Here is a 20,905-nt window from a genome sequence, read left to right on the forward strand (position 1 = left end):
AAATAACGATTCTAACCAAAGCTAGGAGTCCTGCATTTCATTATAGAATCACTAAATCACAATTGTACTCGAGTCAAACTATTAGTCTCAAGTCTGTCATTTCAATTATATTGCACTTAAGTAGAATGTCAGTCATTATTCAGATGATTTGTAAACTTTCACTGAACACTGATCAGAATTAAAGCCATGCAATCATAATTCAACCAAGTCAATGTCTCAAGTCAATCCAAAATAGCTCCCCCCCCTTCTTGTAATGCTTCCCAATTTTAGTGGGAAAGTAAAAACAAGGTAATCGACTATTGAACTATACAAAAGGTAAACTTGAGTGCACCAATAACCTTTGTTTTTGTGACAAAAGTGGTGATCCAGGTTTATGAGGTACCACCTTGCTTTCAGTAAGCTATTGGATAGGGTTCCACCATTTGACGCACAAACTCAGTTTTTCTGCACAAGGCTCCTGATGACTCAGTAAGATTTAAGGCTGCATTTTATTGTCCATCCCTAGTTGCTCTGAAAATAAGCAATATATGTAATTCTGATACATACAAGTCAACCATGTTGACATGGGATTAGAAATGTTTTCCCTGCTTATAAGAACACGTTAATTTGTTCACCATCACCCTTTCAAGCTTGTTTCACCATTCTATTATAATTATGGCTGATTAGTATCCAAGATTCATTCACTTACTTTGGTTTGTGCTAGTGCTTACTTTGGTTTGTGCTAGTTCTACCACCTCATGTCAATAAATGTTTCTCTGGCCCATTCTAACTCCTCTTTCTCTTCCACCGCCCAAAATCCTATCGCCCCTTAGTCTTCTACATTCCAGGGGATACAAGCCTAATTTATGTAACCCCTCTTCATAATCTAACCTGTTAGTGTCTTGCTGAATTCACATTACATTCCTCCAAATGCCTGTTTAGCCCAGGGTTCAATGTCTGAAATTGTATGAAGTAATCTGCCCTGGTTCCACCACATCTATATACGACTTGGCAAATCAAATTACTTGGAACAAGTAGCTATGTTTTTGTCACTTTCCGAAGGAGAGAGATGTACAAATACTTTTCTGGCAACCAAATTATTTGAAAAATGCAACCACCAGGTGTTAATTAGAAAATCTAGGCTAGGAGCACTACTTTAAAGTTTATGGTACATATCTATTCAACTGAACCCGCAGAATCTTGTCCAAGATGTGTTTTTGGAGAAAGGGAAGGGAGAAAAGTGGGGGTAGGAAGAGTGGTTGGTAGTACCAAGCACGAACTGAAGTCGTGTTCCAATGAAACCGAGATCAGTAAGAACTTCAGGGACATCCCACACATGACACCTACTGATAATTACGTTGAAATTACATGAAAACGCTAAGAAAATCTTTCCAATTTTAGAATACTGCACTATGTTACCACCCTCACTATTGGAGCAGTACAGCAATATTTGTGACACAAAAGTGCAGCCAGTTCAAGTTTGGGAATGGATAGGAGATTCTTGACCAGGAAGTTCAATGGCCAACCCTTCCTAACTATGACTTCAACTTCGCTTCTTGAGATCCACAAACATTCAATGCAAACCCATAACTATCTAGTCTACATTTCCCCTCTCACTTGCTTCCTGTGGAGACTCCATTTCATTCTCCCAGCTTCTCAGTCTTTGACACCCCAGGTCCTTTTCATGCACTACTGCTCTCAGCTCTTTACTCCCAGAACCTGGACAGGCTTCCACTCGCCCTCCCCTTCCACACCACCAGCCTCTAACCAACAGATCATCCTCCACCATTTCCCCTAGTGCAATGCGACCAACCACCTTTCCCCTCCCCTTTCAGCATTCTGAACAAAGAGATCATTTAGTTCTATATCCTATACCACTCTTCAAATCACTCCCAACACATCATTCCTTGGGCACCTTTCCATTCAGGAGCAGGAGATGCAACAACTGTCTTGGGCTCTACTTTCCAGATGAACTTACAATTTAGTGCACTGTATTCCCCGTTCACGATGTGGTCTCCGCCACATTAGGGAATACATGAAACAGACTGGTGACAGGTATGATGTGTTTTTATTTGAGTTGGTCTGTCTGGTTTCTTTATCCTTTCATGATGGCTTTTATGTAGCCATTCATACCTCATTTGGACATAAAAGTTATGAAGGTAGATTGGAGAAGTTGGGACTGTCGCCATGTTCAAAATCACAAGGGGTCTAGACGCAGAAGGTAGGGAGAAACTGTTCTCAATAGTGAAAGAGAGCAAGCATGGGTTTAAAATAACTGGTGAAAGCAACAAGGAAACCCCACTTAATGCCATGAGTGGTCATGGTCTGGAATGCACTGCATGGCAGAACCAGGTTCAAAGCATTCAAAAGGAAATAAACTTATCTGAAAAGATAGATTGTACAGGGTTACAGGAAGGCAGCAAGAGAATGGCAAAGTGAATTGCTCATTTGGAGAACCAGTGCAGACAAAGTGGGTGAATCGCCTCCCATGTTGAAACAATCCTGTGATTCTGTTATTATGCCCTTTACCACGCTCTCTAAAAGATTTAATGGTGCAAAGCTAATCTCCACTGCCCTCCACTTTATCTTCCTGGCCCCCTTCCAAAACACTTATCATTCCTATATTCCTTCAGTTCTAATGAAAAAGGTAATTGACCCGAAGCATCAACTCACTCCACAGATGCTCCCTGACTTGCTGTTTTTTCAGTATTTTGCAATACCTGTAATATTTAGCTTTTTTTAAATGAGGTTTTGGGAGAGATGAGGCAGAATAGATAGAATCAGTGCTTGGAAAAGTGAAGAGGAATACTTAGATGGAGAAGACTTAAGTCAGTGATTGAAGTGGAGACTATTTTTAATACTGAAAAATTGCTTAGGTGGGTGGTTGAAGTACAGCTTTAATTTGAAGTAAATAAAGGGCTTCATGTTATCTGTTCTACAGTCTGCACGAGGTCAAAGGAAGGCTTGGTTTATTGAGAAAAGGAGGAAGGAATTTATACTTAGACAATAGTAGCTACCTTGCATCAAGTTGATCTTTCTCTACACCCCAACTATGATTCTAACAGTACATTCTGCACTCTCTCGTTTCCTTCTCTATGAATGGTAGGCTTTGTCTGTATAGCGCGTAAGAAACAATATTTTTCACTGTATACTAATACATGGGACAATAATAAATCAAATCAAAATCAGCGATGTTAGGTCACTGATCAAGTTACTGAGTGGTCTTTACAAAGAAGAGCACAAATAATATCAGAAATGTTCAGGAACAGGAGGTTTAGTGAGGCAGAGGAACTGAAGGAAATCAGTATTCGTAGAGAAAGGGCATTGTGGAAATTGATGGGATTGAAGGCTGATAAATCCTCCAGGGCCTGATTATCTACACCTCAGAGTACTTAAGGAAGTGGCCCTTGAAATAGTGGATACATTGGTGGTCATCTTCAAAGATTCTATAGACTCTGGAATAGTTGCTATAGATTGGAGGGTAGCTAACCCCACTACTTAAAAAGGGACGAAGAGGAAATGGAATTATAGACCAGTCAACATGACATCGGTAGTGGGGAAAATCAAATCAAAGCAGTGTACTCGTTGCAAACCTAGAGACCAAGTCACCAAAAGTTCCAGTGATGTTGGAGGTAATGTGTTTTAAACCAATGAAAGGAAATTGGAATCAAGGATAGTTAATTAGCATTTCCAGATACACAGGTTATATTTCACAATGCTACGGGGAACAGGGGGCAGAGGAAGCCACGGAGATGCACATTACTGGCTTCACTCATGTTGCAGCTATATAGAACCTTAGTTAGGCCGCACTTGAATATAGTGTTCAATGCTGGTTGCCACACTACCAGAAGGATGTGGAGGCTTTGAAGGGTACAGAAAAGATTTACTAGGATGTTGCCTGGTATGGAGGGCATTAGCTATGGAGGAGAGGTTGGTGAGATTTGGTTTGTTCTCACTGGAACGACGGAGGTTGAGGGGCAACCTGAAAGAAGTCTATAATATGAGGGGCAAGGACAGAGTGGACAGTCAGAAGCTTTCCCCCCCCCAGGGTGGAAGAGTCAATTACTAGGGGGCATAGATTTAAGGTGCGGGGGGGGGGGGCAAGGTTCCCCCCCACCCCCCCCCCCCCCATCACACAGAGGGTAGTGGGTACCTGGAACTTGCTGCTAGGGGAGATAGTGGAAGCAGATACCCCTTAAAATTCACTATGGTGTCTTGACAAATACATGAATAGTATGGGAATTGAGGGATATGGTCCCCAGGAGGGTAGGGGGTTTTAGTTCAGGCGGACAGCATGGTCAGTGCAGGCTTGAAGGGCCGAAGGGCCTGTTCCTATGCTGTAATTTTAAATGCTTGTTTATTACAAAACAGTGAACATCACAGACAGAAAGCAATTCTGTGCAGTCAGCAGAGAGAAAAAGCCTCTTGGGCTGCCAATGTGGGAATCTCATTGAAGTTTACAGCAAGTGTTTTAAAAACGTGAAATCCTTGGCAAATCATTCTTTCGCTGTTAACTGAAGCTCAAAAGATGGAGATTGTAACAATACTTCTGTTTAGACAATGGATTAGGCAAATAGCATAATCCAAAGAGAAATTTTACTTGGGTAGCATTTTACTTGGTTAAGGTGGTCTCAATTTCTAAAGAAGGCAACTGCTTACAAACATTTTTTTCTCAAATGGACTGCAGGCCTTGAAGACAAAATGGGAGTTTTCAGAGACACAACAATTCAAGTATTTGTAAACAAAGCACTTTGACATTAACACTTCATGCTGGACCTCCAACCATTTGGTCATCCAAGGCAGATCTCCAAAAAGAATCTTGTTACTGGCTACATAAGTGTTTAATATCAAGGCCAGCACCTGTTCATACCTGAACATTTTTATTCACGTGATGTAAAGCAAACCTACCCAAGTGAAGGACTACGATCCCAAGATATCACACCAGCATTTGTAGCTGAAAACTGCCAAATTTAAAAAAGTGTGTCTTGCTGAAGGGGATCAGTTTCCATATCCAAGAATCCCACCCAACAGAAAGCACAGCACTTCAGATTATCAGGTTTACCAACATAGAGTAGCATTCATGGGATATGGGCATCTATTGCCCATCCATAATTGCCCTTGGTGGTGATGGGAGAGCTGCCTCTTGAACCACTGCAGTCTGTGGTGTAGGTAAACCCGGAGCGCTGTTAGGGAGGGAAGACATTACTTGATACACAATACTTCAAATTGCATATCCACCCTTTTCAAGGGGAGACCTATTCAGTTAGCTTGAAAACAACTTTCAAACATTGAAATGGCCTGGCAAGCATGTCTGGCAAGATGCTCCAATTACACTACAAGGGGCATTCACAGTTATCCAACTCGGAGGATCCTTTTTCCCCAATGATGAGAGAAATCTGTTACAGGTCATTTAAAACCAAATTTCAAATCATGTAACGTTATTCAAGTCTGGATACAATCAGCACAAAAGTGAAACTAAATTCTCTTACTGCGCTTATGGAATTCCAATGTTTAAAAGAGATTGGAGACAAGAGATAAAGCGTAAAATGTCATAAAACAGAGCTTTATCTTTACCAAGGATGTATATGTTGAGAGATTCTCTACCACTTCATGAGGCTACAACTTTTTGTGGCAACGTACAGTTTCAAAAATCAGCACCCACTCTTCTATCCAAAGGAGAAACAAGGTCTGTAGATAACAGCTCTTCCAAGTTGCAGAAACTGATCCAAATCTTTCTTCACCCAACATGATTTTCGGTCCCTACTTTTGAAGTGAAAAGTTCAAGTTAAATTTCACCTTTTTGTTGCTTGAACTTGCACCAGCATGGCCGAATTGGCAGTCACATGACAGCTACAAATTCAAGCACTGCTGTTGGATGCGAGAACATAGATAGATCTAGCACTCAAAAATCTCAGTAATATTTCTAAAATTAAAATGTATTGAGTTTTCCAGAAAATGGGAAGATGAAGCAGTAATGCCATGTAACTTTACGCTTTAGAAACCCCCAGAAACACTATATAATCCACTATCAAAACTTTCAGATGTTAAACTAGGGCACTGTCTCCTGCCTGAGTGATGGAAGAGTACTATAAGATAGTTTAAGACTTATCGAGATAGCCACATGAACGGAGTGGGAATGGAGGGATACAAAAGAATGGTCTAGTTGGGACCAGGGAGCGGCGTGGGCTTGGAGGGCCGAAGGACCTGTTCCTGTGCTGTATTGTTCTTTGTTCTCTTGCTTTGTGAGCAGTTCTCCCTTAACTCAGTACAGAGCATAATGCCATTAGGCAATTTGCTCTGCAGTTTAGCGGCTGAATTTCTTTAGTAATTGCGCTTCAAAAAGCAAATAGTCATGAAGTGCAGATATTTCAGTGGACAAAAGGTGCTATACAAATATAACTTGCTATGTTGCCCTATATGCTCCAAAAGTAGACAACTACGTGCACTGCAGATTTCAAAGATTCAGTACAGACCCAAACCTCAGACAACACTTCCCATTTGTGATTCCCGGTATATAGTCAAGCATAAGCAGTCTAAACTGAGCCAGACTTAAATATTTAAACCAACTGCCATTTTGCTTTTTGCTCATTTCACTACTCAGCAGCTCAGTGTAGGCAATATGAAGTTTGGTTTTTTTGGAAAAATAGAAAACCGAGTATCCCTGTTTATGGTGCTAACCATGCAGAGTACAGCATCACAACTACTTCCTAGGACCTCAGACTTCTTACTCCTTACATATTCTAGCCTCTCCTTTGACAATCAATAGCATTATACATCCAAAATGGCAAGGAATAAAGGAAGAGCATGATCACACATTTATAGTGATCGTAACTACAAGGAATCAGGAATTCATCATCCCTGAAGTTGGGAGTGCACTTTCTTTCAGGGCATTTAGTTGTTATGCCACTAAACTGCAAATACAAGAAATAATTGACAAGCCTGGGAAATTTGACTTGTGGAAAAGATTAATTAAATTTTGTTTCATTATACAAGTTATACACATTAAATGTGAAGTTCACAGCTAGTTTCAGGCACCAGACATTACAGTTTTATTATTGCAGCAAACCTAACCAACTAAATGCCATAACTCAGTTCACACTAATGGAATTTGTGGCTTGTGCCAGAACAATTTTAGTCTGCTTTACATTCAAGTGCAGCTCGTGCAGATTGCTTCAGGGGAAAAAACTGCCCAATCTTTTCATAGTTTAGCACATTAAAATCAATTCATCTACCCATCTCACATTTGCTCAAAATCAATACAATTGTTCAAATCAACCACATGATTTGAACATGCTGCACTGCAGAGTTCTAGGCATCTTTGCCTACCAAACACATTCCTGGCGTTCACGTGAAATTAAAATTCAAAAATAGCTTATGCCACAACCCAATCCAAATGAAGCCAATCTTTATGAATCCCTGCACTGTGGAAGCGGCATTAGGAGCTGGACATCTAGGTTCAATCAGATACTTGCTTCATGTCCCAAGGCAAAAGCTTCTGGTTTCCTTTTGCACAACTTCTGGGAAAAATCTAGGCATCAGTCCGTTTGAACAAATAGTGCCCGACAAACTGTCATCTTGTCCCACATTCCCTTTTAGCCAAGAGACAGGTCAGATTCAATAGCCCATTTGTGCTGCACACTACTCAATGCATTCTGTACCACAATCTCTCCTGTAGGATCAGACAAGTCCACTGTTTAAAAGATGGATCTAGCACTCTAGTATGAGGAAAACCCAAGTAAATCCTTTATAATGAAATGTTTAAAAGCTTACAGAAAATGAAAAGACAAGGGAGTAATGTGAAGTAAATATCAAGTGCTTTAGAAATCCCCAGGAACACATAATCCACTTGTGAAGCAAAGCACCAGAATCTGGAGCAGTCACTATGCGCCTCGGACCAGCATGATGTCGGATTTTGATCAAGGTCTATGGCTATTTGAAACTAGGTTAAAAATTAAACATACTAAGGCCGAATGGTCACCTTCTGCATTCTACATCCCTATCAGTATTTGTGGCAGATCAAACGCAAGCAATAAGTTAGCAGAGATGCGGTCAGGCTTCAACTGGACTAGAAGGATTCATATTAAACAGTATTTTCCTGTTATGAAAAACAGAGGTCAATCTGTGTTCAAGAACAAACAGCAAGTGCAATTACAAAACAGAAAATTCTGGAAACTAGTCAATCAAGATCTTAAAGTTTACAAAGATAGCATGAACCATCAGAATTGGTGACAATAAGCAAGCTTCACGGGGGGGGGGGGGGGATGTGTGTGTGTGTGTGTGTGTGTGTGTGTGTGTGTGTGTGTGTGTGTGTGTGTGTGTGTGTGTGTGGTTAATGGTGTTAATTCCCTGCAAGCACTGTTTCAGATTAGAAAGTGCAAAATATGAATCACCCCCTGCAAATCTTCCAAACCATGAAACAAAACCATCAGAACAATGAGGGTGTACAATAACCCAAGACATGGGAAAGATATATAAAAGGGCATGTCCTGGATTTAGGCTCAAAAAGGTAGTGAAGGCTCACAATACAGATGACAGTCAAAATAAAACTTCAAAAAAGGACAAACGGGAGAAATAAAATATTTCAGATGAAATTTAACTGAAGTGTGAAGAGATGTATTTCAGAGGATGAGTTGAGATGGCTATTAAAAACAATTCTGACCCTTGCTAAGATAAATAAAGGCCTGCAAAAACAAAGGACTTTATACTAAACTTCATTAGGCTCCAGTTAGAGTAATGCATCCAATTCTGGACTCCACAGGGATGTTAAGGCCTTGGAAAGTGTGCAGGGATGTACTAGAATGGTGCCAGGGATACGAGAGACTATGCAGCATGCGCGCAGAGACTAGAGACTGAGGTTGTGCACCTTAGAATCAAGAAGATCAAGAGATTTAATAGAGATGCTTAGAATTATGAAGGGTTTAATAGTGAATATGCAGGTTGGTAATCAGAGGACACAGAATTATTAGCAAAAGAACAAAGATGTCTCAACTTTCAAGAAAATCAATTCAGAGCTATAGAAAAAGAGCCGATGAAAGGAATTAACTGGATAGCGTCTGCCATCCTCCTGTGCCTATCATTTCACAATTCTAATTTTTTTTAAAAACTAAACCATTTTATCTTCATGTGACATTAGTTATGCAAGAGATTAGTTATTGTAAGTTCCTTCAATCTTAGCTTGAATGAAAATTAAAAATAGCAACACAAGTGAACGAATATTCAAATGGAACAATTTAGATACTGTGATTGCCAAATATTGTCAAGAACTTCAGACAAATATGCATCTAAAGTATCTGGGTCAATGTTGTCGAAAACTGTCTGTACTGGAAGTTCTGCAAACGCAGCCATTTAAAAAGTATAACACTGAAGCAAACAGAACATACAACTAAAGTGCCAAGATACCTGTTATTTTGTCCCGTACTAGTTTGCAGGATTCTATTTCACCAATGCTGCCAAACAGGCTTTTGAGCTCCTCTTGTGTCATGTTTTGAGGCAAGTAGTTGACTATTAAGTTGGTTTTGCTGTCCTCTGGCATGGTGTTACTGTCCACAGGTGATGAACAGTTGTTTGTGCCAGTGTTGGTGTTTGAAGGGCCATTTGTGGTGTTATTACAGGTTGGACCATTGGACAGTTGTGTTTCCATGGCAGCAATTACCTGCTATATAAAGATAGATAAGGCAACGTTACCTTTTTGAACTCATTTGAACAACTCATTCAACATAGCCCCAAGACCTTGGTTAAATTATCTTTCAGAAATGGCAAATAACATTTAAAATTTGAAAAACACTAGAATTTAAGCCTGCTCGTGCCTTAACTTACAGTTAACATATAATGAAATGCTATCATAAAGATAAATTTAATATATTTGCTTTCATTCTCAACGCTTGTCACAAATCTAGCATTTGTATCCAGTTTTTAAAGTCTATAACTATATTCCACCACTGCGCACAGGCCAATTGATAAGCTCCAGAAGCGTGTTCAGTAGGGATGAAGAGTACATACAGAATATGACAAGTGGTATTCTGCGTGGATATTTATTTGGGGCCTTAGTTTTTCCACTGTTGAGAGTTTGATATTCAAGATGCAGATAACCAAGTTGGGAAGAACTGTAAGTTATGCAGATGAGAGCAGGAAATTACAAAGGGACACAAGCAAATTAAGTGAATGGGCTAAAATGTGGTGTGTGCTATATCTTATTTCAAAAGGTTAATTTTCTTAACTACAGTGAGAAACAATAAAGTGTGGTGGAGCAGAATTTGATGTCCAGTTACACAAAAAAAAAGCCAGGTACAAAAGGTTAACATAAAAAGCTAATGCAGTATTTGCCTTTCATCAAGGGGGCTGGAATAGATGGGGAGGTAGTTATGCTTCAGTCTTAGAGCCTGGACCAGACCATATTTGGAGAAGTAGGTTTAGTTCCCAACACATCGCAGGGAAATGATTACTGGCCTTGGAGGATGTAAATCCAACAGCATAGGTTCAATGATTTTGGGGACTCGGGAGTTAAGTTGAGGGCATGTGGTTTGAGTTTAGAACACTGGAATCAAAGTATTTACATTACTGAAGGATTCAAAGATAGACAAACCAATACCTCTGGGGAGAAATCCATAGCAAGGTACATCCCAGGCTATCTACAGCAAGGTACATATTTTAAAAATTGCCCTTCAAGTAGTACACTTGGTACTGGGACTACGATGCTAATCTTAGGTCAATTGAAATTTAAGGCCAAGATCAATAGACTTTGTTAAGAATCGGCAGCCAAATTGAGTTACAGATCAACCACCATCTGACTAAATGAAAGATAATCTTATTCCCATGATATTTGAGAAATTGCATGTTGGATAACAGCTACACGACATTGCCACAGATATGGTACATCTAGTTTCCCTGTAAATCAACAGTCTTGTCTTTTAAGAATGTATTTATGACCCAAGTAGCAATAGCCTGTTAATCAATGCAGAATTTCAACTATTCCAAAAATTACTTCAATTTTTAAAACCCCAAATGTTAAAAAGCAACAAGCAAATCAATGCACAGCTGGAAGAATGCAAGATTTGAAATTAACTTAACTCCATAAAAGAATGCTGTGAATCTGTAATGTCGTACAATATCACAAGTAGCCTTCCATGGATTTTATTTTAAAATTCAGTATTTTTTTGTAACTTGAGCTTGATATTTTAGGATCTACCAACTCTAGTTTGAATAGCCATAATCTTCAACATTCTGTAACCATTACTGACGAAAATTAGTTGTTTTACAAATCAATTAAGCTTCAAATTCATAGTTCATTAAAATAAATTAGCTTGAAATCACTCATGCTTCAACTATACTGCAGGATTGCTGGAACTATGCATGAACAGTCGTGCACATTCACAGCTACTAGACCAATGCCATCTGGTGGTGAAACATTGCTGGGTGTTGCTTTACTGTAGCCTATAAATGGTATTTTGATGACAAACCCCGACTATAAATAAGGGTTAATAAAATATCTTAGAAACCAGCTCAAACTAGGACTTGATCAAATACATCAATTGCAGTACCCATTTTAAAATCAAAAGGTTAGTCCTGCAGACATCAAGCTAAATTAGAAATGTAGCATTTGCTGCTGGTAATTTACATTCTGAACTAGATCAAAAATATTAACTGGTTATTATTAGAAATAAATGCCTCAGGTGTTAGAAATGTCTAATATGTCAACATGTTTGTATACAAAAGAATTCATTTTGGCATCTTTTAGCTGAAATCTTCATCCACCTTATTTACTGTATGACACAATGCTAACAGTTCTTCACTGACACTACAGTGTACAACATTCTCCTTCACTTAGTCTGGTAACATCTTTTTTCCCTTTTCACACCTCCACCCACCTTCCCAAAGCCAAAAAAAGTTTTTAAAATTTAATTTTGCTTGAATGGCAATCCTTAAATATACCATCCTATCACAAGACAAAGTGCAGCTTGAAAGCAATTGAATAATTCACATTTGGTGCAGATCAGGGAATTTGGTCAAATCTCTCCACAGAGTCTGTTTACGATTCAAAGACGTGTTCACCCAGGTGAAAGCTCGGCATCAACATGATCTTATTTTTCAATATTTTAAAGATACAGGGATAAGGCCCGTCATCAGTACTTGCAGATGAGGAGTTCTGCACACAATGACGGCAAGCATTCGCAATTGTTCAATTGCAAAAACAGAATTATTTGCCTTCTCTGATGAATGCTACAGTGGAAAATATCTTTAAAAAGAGTACTCCCGTTATCATTTAGAAACAAACTTGTGCATTTCAATATAGGCATAAACCATGCTATCCTCCACCCCTCCATTCTATTATTCTCAATGGGTTTAATATGAGGTGTATCGCACTAGAATTTGCAACACAATAGGGGAATACAAAAGGTTACCAAGAAAAATGCATCAGTACCTGAACAAAAACTATAAGCAACTTTCTGTAAGACGTTCTATTGAGACCCTTCGAAACCAAAGCAAAAGAATGGAATTTGGCAGTGACAATGTGTTGAGCTCAGAATGAAGCTAGTGCCCCCAAGTAGTTCACGCCTGATTAATTTAGAAGTGGTCAAGGTACAAGGCTGAGATTAGGGGAAAGCAGCAGAGTAAATATTCAATTGTGTAATAAAGTTACTAAGATTTTCAATTCAAAGTACATCAGTTTATTCAATTTAGGCATTACACAAATGCTAAGTTCAATACAGTATGTCAGACAAAGTAGATGCAAATTGGAGGTGTTTAAATGATCAACTTCTGTTGAACTAGTATTCCCATACTGTACAGAGCAGAAAATCTGTATAAACTCACTTCCAGCTTGAAGCTAGTTATCCAAGGAAAGTGGAAAAAACCAAACGCCACTAGCTAGATTCAGAAACTTTGCTGTCTTAGAATTACAAAAACACAAAAACCAAAAAGGCTGTAAAAACAAATGCAGAGCTCTTGCAAAAACGGGGTAACCACCTAGACATTTACTGGAATGATTAGGCACATAAAGACATTTGTAATGACAGGTTATAAAATCTATTTTGGTTTGTAGGTGGCAGGAGTAGCATTAGGCCAGAATTCCAGTGAACAGCTGCATTAACCTATGCACTCTACAGCAGAAATAGCTTTCTATCCAACAGGCTATTTTCTCCGAATTTTTAAAAAATGATCATTACATTTCACTTAAGGAAATTTACATTTGAATCGCCACATACCCTGATTCAGTGTTGTAAATATGGGGGCTGTAGTAAATGATTTTAAAATTTCACTCAAATGCTATTTGCAACTCAATCTAAAGGTTAACAGCAGTTAAACATGTGCACCACTACTACAGCAGACATAATACAACAAATCCACTTTCAACAAACCACTGTTATTATACAAGCTCTAATCAGACCATACCAAAAATAGTTGCATTGGCTTCACTTTACATAGAGCTTTTTTTAAAAATATAGATAAGGTCTCATGCTGTTCCAAAAGAACCATAAATGTTTCTGAACCAATTACATTTTTGCAAGACTACAGTACCTATGACAACAAGATGCATAGTAGGTTTTTGGTATGGCCTCAATAAAAGAAATATATCTTAAGTCACTACTGAATTTAAAGAAAAGTCCCACAGACCCCAGTCCAAGGCTCTGCAGCCCACGAACCACTTCTAAGCAGAGTAGCCACATCACACAGTCTGACTGCCATGTTAGTTTGGAGTTGCCGTCTGCAATATGGACACAAAAGAGTACCGTATGTTAGATTAACAAGATAATGCAACAAATCAGTTTACAATGCCTTATGTATATTCAAAGCATGTCCATGCAGTTTGGGCTCAAGACAATTTGAGGCAATTCCAATCTAATCTCATTCTAAAATAATTACATACAGATGAGAATTCCCCATGCACAAGTTAGTATAATGAATCAGCTATTGATGTGGAAGGATATTGACAAAATTGCAGCCAGGCTCTGCAATTTTTAAATCAATACATTAAGAAAACTAAATACAAAATTGTAAAGCACAATATTGTATTTCCACTAGGACAAATCAACTTGGGTGATGCACAAGTGGGTTTCAGCAATCTAGAGCACATGTAAATATCCTACAATTTTAGTTTTAAGCTTGGCCTTGCAAAATAGATCTTTTACATTTATCATACAAGACCATTTGAACATCTACTAAAAAATGTTTTCACACACACTAGGTTCAACCCAGAACCTCGGTCAGTGAAATTCCAGAAAAAAGAGGCATCTGGCTACGACAGCAAGTTTTGCCCTTTATAAAAAAGGACCAACTCAGGCACTACTGGGGAAGATGAATTAAGCTCAGGGGTAACAAACGAATTAATAAATGAGCTAGTTTGTAGTACAGCAACTGATGCATTTACATTAAACACTAACCATCTACTACAGCCTTTCAGAAAGTTCCAACTTTGGATTTGATAGTTTAAAATGAAGTTCAGGTTACACCTTGACCTTGCATCAAAGTTCACAACAAATGGATTCAGGTACTCGTAGTCCTAACTTTCTAAACATTTGGAATTAGCTCAGAATTCCCAACTTAATTATGGAAGTCCCATCAACGCAAGAACACAGCACTGTAGTTCAAAACAACCCACTAACTTCTCAAAGGATACACAAATACAACTGTGCTAGCAAATCCCATATTCGAACAAGTCACATTGAAGAAAGCTAAAAGCACCATTATGCCATGGAACATTGTTAATATTCCTCACTGTATGAAGGCAATACAAAGTTGGGTTGTTCAAACCAATTACTGTATTTCACAACACCTTTTTGCAATGAGAAATGTATTCAGTAATTTAGCATATTGCTCACCTGCCAACGAGTTTGAGTAACAGAAAGAATGTCACTGAGCAGAGCTGCAATTGAAGAACTTCAGACTCAAGCTAGAGATCTGGCATTAGGCAACCTAAAAATGCTCAAGAGGACTGCAGTTCACAGAACTATCACAATCTGTCAGTCAGGACACTAACTAATATAACATCCAGGATTACAAGGAAGAGAAGCTCAAAAAAGTAGTACCATTACAGCAAAAGCTTATTTTGAACTGAAAAAAATCAGGCAACTTTCAGAAACCCAGTTATGTGCTGCATGCAGATTCCCAAAGTTAATACTAGATTCAGCAAAACATTAATGTAGCGTTACAACTAACTCAAGCAGAACAGAGTGCACCCTTTTCTCCCCAGATAGCTTAGTCTGAGTGGATTGCTATACAACTTTAAATAGGCAAAGAATGGAGAAATAATTTCCAGTCATTTTTGATTCTATTTTATCCCAGGATTTACTCATGAAAACTGCCTACTTCATGTGCACTTCCACATTTTAATATTCCAATCAAATTCAGAAGACAAGACAAACCAAAGTCATAAGAACATTTCCTGGAACACATTTAGGCTACTGCATAGATTAAAAGCTTTGCTTGTGGTGGCAGTGAGTTATTATATTTCATGATGCAAACTCAAATAAAACCAAAGTTGATTGATGAAAAGATAAGTAATCCTAAAATTAGCTCATACTAGGCAGAAGTGACAAGATTGTCAGAGGACAGTTGAGTTACAGAACGTAAGTGGGCTAGTACAGTCATGCTCTGAAAGCTGGGTACTTTTTGGCATGATGTGGAGATGCCGGTGTTGGACTGGGGTAAACACAGCAAGAAGTTTAACGACACCAGGTTTGAAGAAGGGGCTTGGGGCTCCGAAAGTTTGTGTGGCTTTTGCTACCAAATAAACCTGTTGGACTTTAACCTGTTGTTGTTAAACTTCTTACTGTACTTTTTGGCAGGCAGTGGAGGGGGGGGGGAAACAGGGGTGAGCATTAGTCATTGACTCTTGTTTCAATATCTGTAATGTCCTCACACCACTGACTGAAGCAGGAAAGTTTATTCAAAACTCATCTTATCAAGATGCAAAACTACCAACTGGATTCCAGACCAAACTCGGGAGACCAATTACAAAGAAAAACTTTGCAACTCTTAGGAGGCAATTTGAGTGTTCCGAAGGTGGTAAATAGAAAACATACAAACACTGGATAAATCCCAATATTGATAACATTCATGATATACATTTTCTTCATCTATACAAACTATTTATCAATTCTCCTGAGAAGGGAGGCTGAAGAGGGGGTAAAAATACATGACAAAAAGTCACCAGATGCACTGTCGAATAGAGATTGTATTTACAAAAATCTGGCAGGAAAAAACAAATGCAGAATACTGCAGTAGAGGGATCCAAGTTAGCACGCAGGTACAGCAAGTACAAGAGGTCAAAGTTTGACTTTCCCAAAGTTTCAAGATGCCCAATTGATTCTACACCCAAATAAAACACCCACACCAAAAATGTGGAATTCCAATCCCCTTTTTCTGACAATTTTAAGCAGGTGAAATTGCAGAGGTGGAGACAAGAGCTGGAATAATTTTGATTCTTCAAAATGATTCCATCCATTTCAAGATCAATATTTGTTCTGAGACTCTAACAAGAGCAAGGATGATGCAAGATATTTCATACAAACTTCAATTTAAAATTTCTGTCCATAACCACTTCCTGCAGCATTCCAAAATTACCATTAAACAAAAATACAATCTTGCTATAAACTAAAACTTGCTTTGCTTCTCTATCACATCTCATCTAGCCAAGACATAGCAAAGAGCTACACTTCCCTAGCCTAACATGAATACTAAGGCTTTATGACCATTTATTTTCAAATTGGTCAGAGCTGCACCTACACTTATGACAAACCCCTAAATGAGTTGGTCAGGCTGGAAATAAGAACGGGGAGGTGGTGAGGACAGGAGTACTAATGTCCTCAATGAAAGCTCTTGGATGTGAAGATTCACCCATAACATTCAAACAATAGGAGAAATCTGGCCATCAGCTCTGTCCAAATGCATGCCAAAGTGGGTGCTTTAGCTGAACAAAAACTTTTTAGATGTACCAATACCAGATGAAAATTCTGATTCCAAAGTCATGAAAGTAAATTTAATTTATTACAAAAATTGCAAAGTTTGAGTGGGATGGAGAAAGAAAGCCATCTTAAAATGGTTTCTTCCTGTATAAATTTAATCAAGATCTCCCAAACCGGCGTGCAGTAACTTCATCAATATTAACAGCACAAGCAAAATGAATGATTATTGAATTCACTTAGTGACAAGCAAGTTATGTCCTCTAGTGGCCAACTCTAAAATGATGTCATGGTGAGGGCAGGTAGACAAACTTGGCTTAACACCTCACTTGAATGCAACACTTCTTTTGACATCGAATTGAACACCATCTGAACTTGGCAAGCTTGTTCCAAATATCTATCCTGACAAGTGCCAGCAAATGCATTCTGGTTGAAAATGCTAGCGGTGCGGACATCAAATCAGTAGAGATTAATCTTTCAAAACTAAACCTGAAATGAAAGTTCCAGCAGGAAAGGCTTCTCCATAAATCTGTGTAGGGTTACTCAATTTCCATTTGTTCCATTAGTCACCAACTTCAGTTGAGGGATTACTTCTTAAAAAAAAAACCAACATTACATTTGCCTGCAGGATTTAATCTTTAAGAAATGTATAATTCTAAAAAGGCATAACTCTGTGACATTGGTTTGGCTGCTAGCTAGTCCTGGAACTAAGTAGCTTGGTAAATGTTGCTGATGTTCCCTCTCCACCCAACCCCCAATAATACCGGAATTTTAAAAAAGCTGCATTTTCATTGTCACACTGCTGGTGCAACATGTACTCCCTTATCTTCCTGCCTCCAACTGAATCAGAGAAGTGCATTGAGCAATTTATCAAATGGAGCAGGGAAGAGAAAGGTGAAAAATCACAAACTTGCCAATTATAGAACAACCATCTAGAGCAATGTTGCCCAATAGACACGGCTGCCCAGTTTCATGTGGTTAGGGTGACACTATTTTGCACATCTTAGTAGAAAACACCTTACAATAGGTAAACATATTAAACATCTGCTATTCAGCAACCGAAGTACAAAACTAATCCCAACTTATTCTTGTCTTACCAAGAGATTCGTACATATGCACACATACTGCACAACTAAGTTAAGATCAAATAGCCAAAACATTAATCTTTTATTCACTAATCAGAAATGCAATTACCCATAATCGGCTAATACATTCAACTTTATTCCGTGTGGCACTTGAGCTTACAAATATCTTGCACAGCACTAAGAGTTACAAATATTAGTTAAAAAGGTATATGGGATATGCACATTAGCCAAAGTAAAATTCTTGCCCCCTTTGTGCATCTGATTAAATTTATCTCCCAAATCTAAGTCAAGGCATAATAATAGCAACTACAAAGATCGGAATCTGGTCATCTCTTGAATCCCTACGCCATGCTCAATTTGTGCTCTTCAGGCCCCAGTACTTCACACATACACTTGCTCTCATTCCATGCAAACGTATTGCAGAATGCAGAAGTGTGTCGTGCCCTGCACTTCAAATAAAAAAAAGGTACTCAAGATCGGTTCTATTTTAGATTCAGACTTCGGTATATCACTTTTACTTCTCAATGCAGCTGGTTCAGTTGCAATGTGTCACCTCCAATGAAAAGAACCAAAGCTTGCATTTCTCCCCCCCCCCCCCCAAAAAACATTTTCCTGAAAAATCACATTACAGGTTGAAATGGATGACTAGTAAAAACATTGTGACAAGTATTTCAAGTAGTTATTGTGTAATCGCATTCCTTTCAACTAATCTAAAAAAAGAGAAAGTACTTTGTTCGAGGTGTGGGTGCAGCATCCATCCCAACTATCCAAAAGAAGTCCAATGCAGATTTAGCAGCAACAGCTCAATTGCAGCTTTCTGGTCCAAAAGGTCCTCACCACTTCTCAAATTTAGTAGTACATTTATCATGCTCATATTCAAGAGTTTCTAGATTTATATTCATTCAGTAAATGGAGCATTTACATGCACTGGTGAAACAGTGGTTATTGCCAAGGAGTAATTTGTTAATTGGGACACATTAGGATAAATGTCAATACCCCAGGCCTGACTAAAAGTCACTATACCAGAACTGAATAGTGCCACAATATGAGAACCAGCTTTACCAATAACCCACCCTTAGACTGTGACCCATTTCAGCCACTATGCAGGATGTAATAAAATTGGCACAGAGGCACACTGGTTAGCACTGTTGCCTCACAGCAAGAAGTTTAACAACACCAGGTTAAAGTCCAACAGGTTTATTTGGTAGCAAAAGCCACACAAGCTTTTGGAGCCTTAAGCCCCTTCTTCAGGGGAGTGGGAATTCTGTTCACAAACAGGGCATATAAAGACACAAACTCAATTTACGTGTTCTTGGAGATCCTCTCCACTTGGAGCCGGCAGTTTGCGGTGTCGATGGTAGTCATAATGTGGAGATGCCGGCGTTGGACTGGGGTAAACACAACACCAGGGACCCGGTTCAATTGTGGCCTCGGGTCAATGTGGAGTTTGCACGGGTTTCCTCCCACAGTCCAAAGGTGTGCAGGTTAGGTTGATTAACTATGCTGAATTGACCCTAGTGTCGGGGGGGGGGGGGGGGGGGGGGGAGATTAGCGGGGTAAATGTGTGGGGCTATAGGAATAGGGCCTGGGTGGGATTGTGGTTGGTGCAAACTCGATGGGCTGAATGGTCTCCTTCTGCACTGTATGGATTCTAGGAATTTATGCAGCAACTTCTTCATCCATATGCTAGATGGCAAGTAGAGAACAGATCAATTAGTGCTGATACATGCCTCAGATGAGGGGTTTTAGGTTATAATCTTAAGCAACTGGTTATTTTGCCACCCAATCTTACACAAGTTTCATTGAAAGCAAAAGCAACTTCTAAGGATTGCCATCAGAAAACATTTTCCAATTTATTTGCCTACAATGCTTCCAAGGGCACTCCACCATGTTAACCCAGTTTATTGGAGAGTGATGGTGTTGGGTCTTGACAGACAAAATCCTCACCATTCATCCCCATAACAGCTGATTGCAACCTTGAAATCTCGGTGGTGCAAAAAAAGTCTCAATACAAACAAAGTTAAATGGCACTTGATTAATCTGTCTTTGCCTGTCAATATGAAGGTATCTGCTTAATTAAGCAATCTAAATAGGACAAGGTTCCTATTTGCACAAATTTAACTTATAATTCAGAAGTAAGCAGCTTAACGTCAAGAACAGACTATCTGGCTCACATTCAGGCTATTCACAATTGCTGCCAATGTTTAATTCACTATGCATACAACCATAAAATCAAATCATGAACAATGGTATGGATTGGTTTACTAAACATCAATTGCCTGAAAAATTATAACTAGTTATAATACCTATTGTACAATGCTATTTTACAAAGCTACCCAAGTAATTTCACATCCATCTTTCAGTACCTTGGACCTTTTATGCAGCAATTTACGACTAAGAATACAGAACTAGTGGGTAGACTCAAGAATGGAAAGTACTTTGCCAGTTCAAATTTACAAGACTAACACAAGAACAGTAGGCAATTAACAAATAACAGCAAACTGAGTCAGGCAACAGAACAGAAAATACACCACTCAACAATGTGCGCTGGCATGTCACATTTCTGATTTTGCTTTGAATTTAGTTGAAGTCAAGACCAGAATTTCAAACCAGCAGCAAGTTCTGTAATGCTACTGCCAAAGAACATCAGTCTTGCGCAATGAGAGAATATGAAAGATGAGAATGCACACATATGCCTCACTGTACCAAGGGAGGGCATAAGGAAAGGATTATGCTGAAAGCAAAAATTCCAAAAATCAAGCTGTGCTAAGTTGTTGGAAAAGTGTTGGATAATACTGCAACATTAGAAATCACAAAATACTAAAGTGCAGTATAATCTGTAATCGAACATTTATACAATTACACAACATCCCAAATTAAACAGATTTAATATTTTACAATATCAATGCAAGCTCTGCATTTCAGCAATTACAGCAGTTCAAG

At 38.8% G+C, this 20,905-nt stretch overlaps 1 protein-coding gene across 8 annotated transcripts in view; it reads right to left on the bottom strand.

Annotated features, from left to right (window-relative positions):
* Positions 1-15,906, bottom strand: part of elavl2 (ELAV like neuron-specific RNA binding protein 2) — a 57,258-nt gene extending 41,352 nt beyond the window's left edge. For 3 of the 8 annotated variants that reach the window (XM_078215372.1, XM_078215371.1, XM_078215369.1), the window contains exons 1-2: positions 13,591-13,662; positions 9,379-9,634 (exon numbers count right to left, since the gene is read on the bottom strand). In XM_078215372.1, coding sequence (XP_078071498.1) covers positions 9,379-9,634; positions 13,591-13,662 — 328 coding nt within the window. Of the gene's footprint in view, positions 1-9,378; positions 9,635-13,590; positions 13,675-15,894 lie in introns of those variants that run through there. The other 5 variants (XM_078215375.1, XM_078215374.1, XM_078215370.1 and 2 more) reach the window with 3 other exon arrangements.
* Positions 15,907-20,905: the final 4,999 nt, after the last annotated feature.

This window comes from Mustelus asterias, chromosome 6, assembly GCF_964213995.1.
Source record: "Mustelus asterias chromosome 6, sMusAst1.hap1.1, whole genome shotgun sequence".
Classification (NCBI taxonomy): Eukaryota; Metazoa; Chordata; class Chondrichthyes; order Carcharhiniformes; family Triakidae; genus Mustelus; species Mustelus asterias.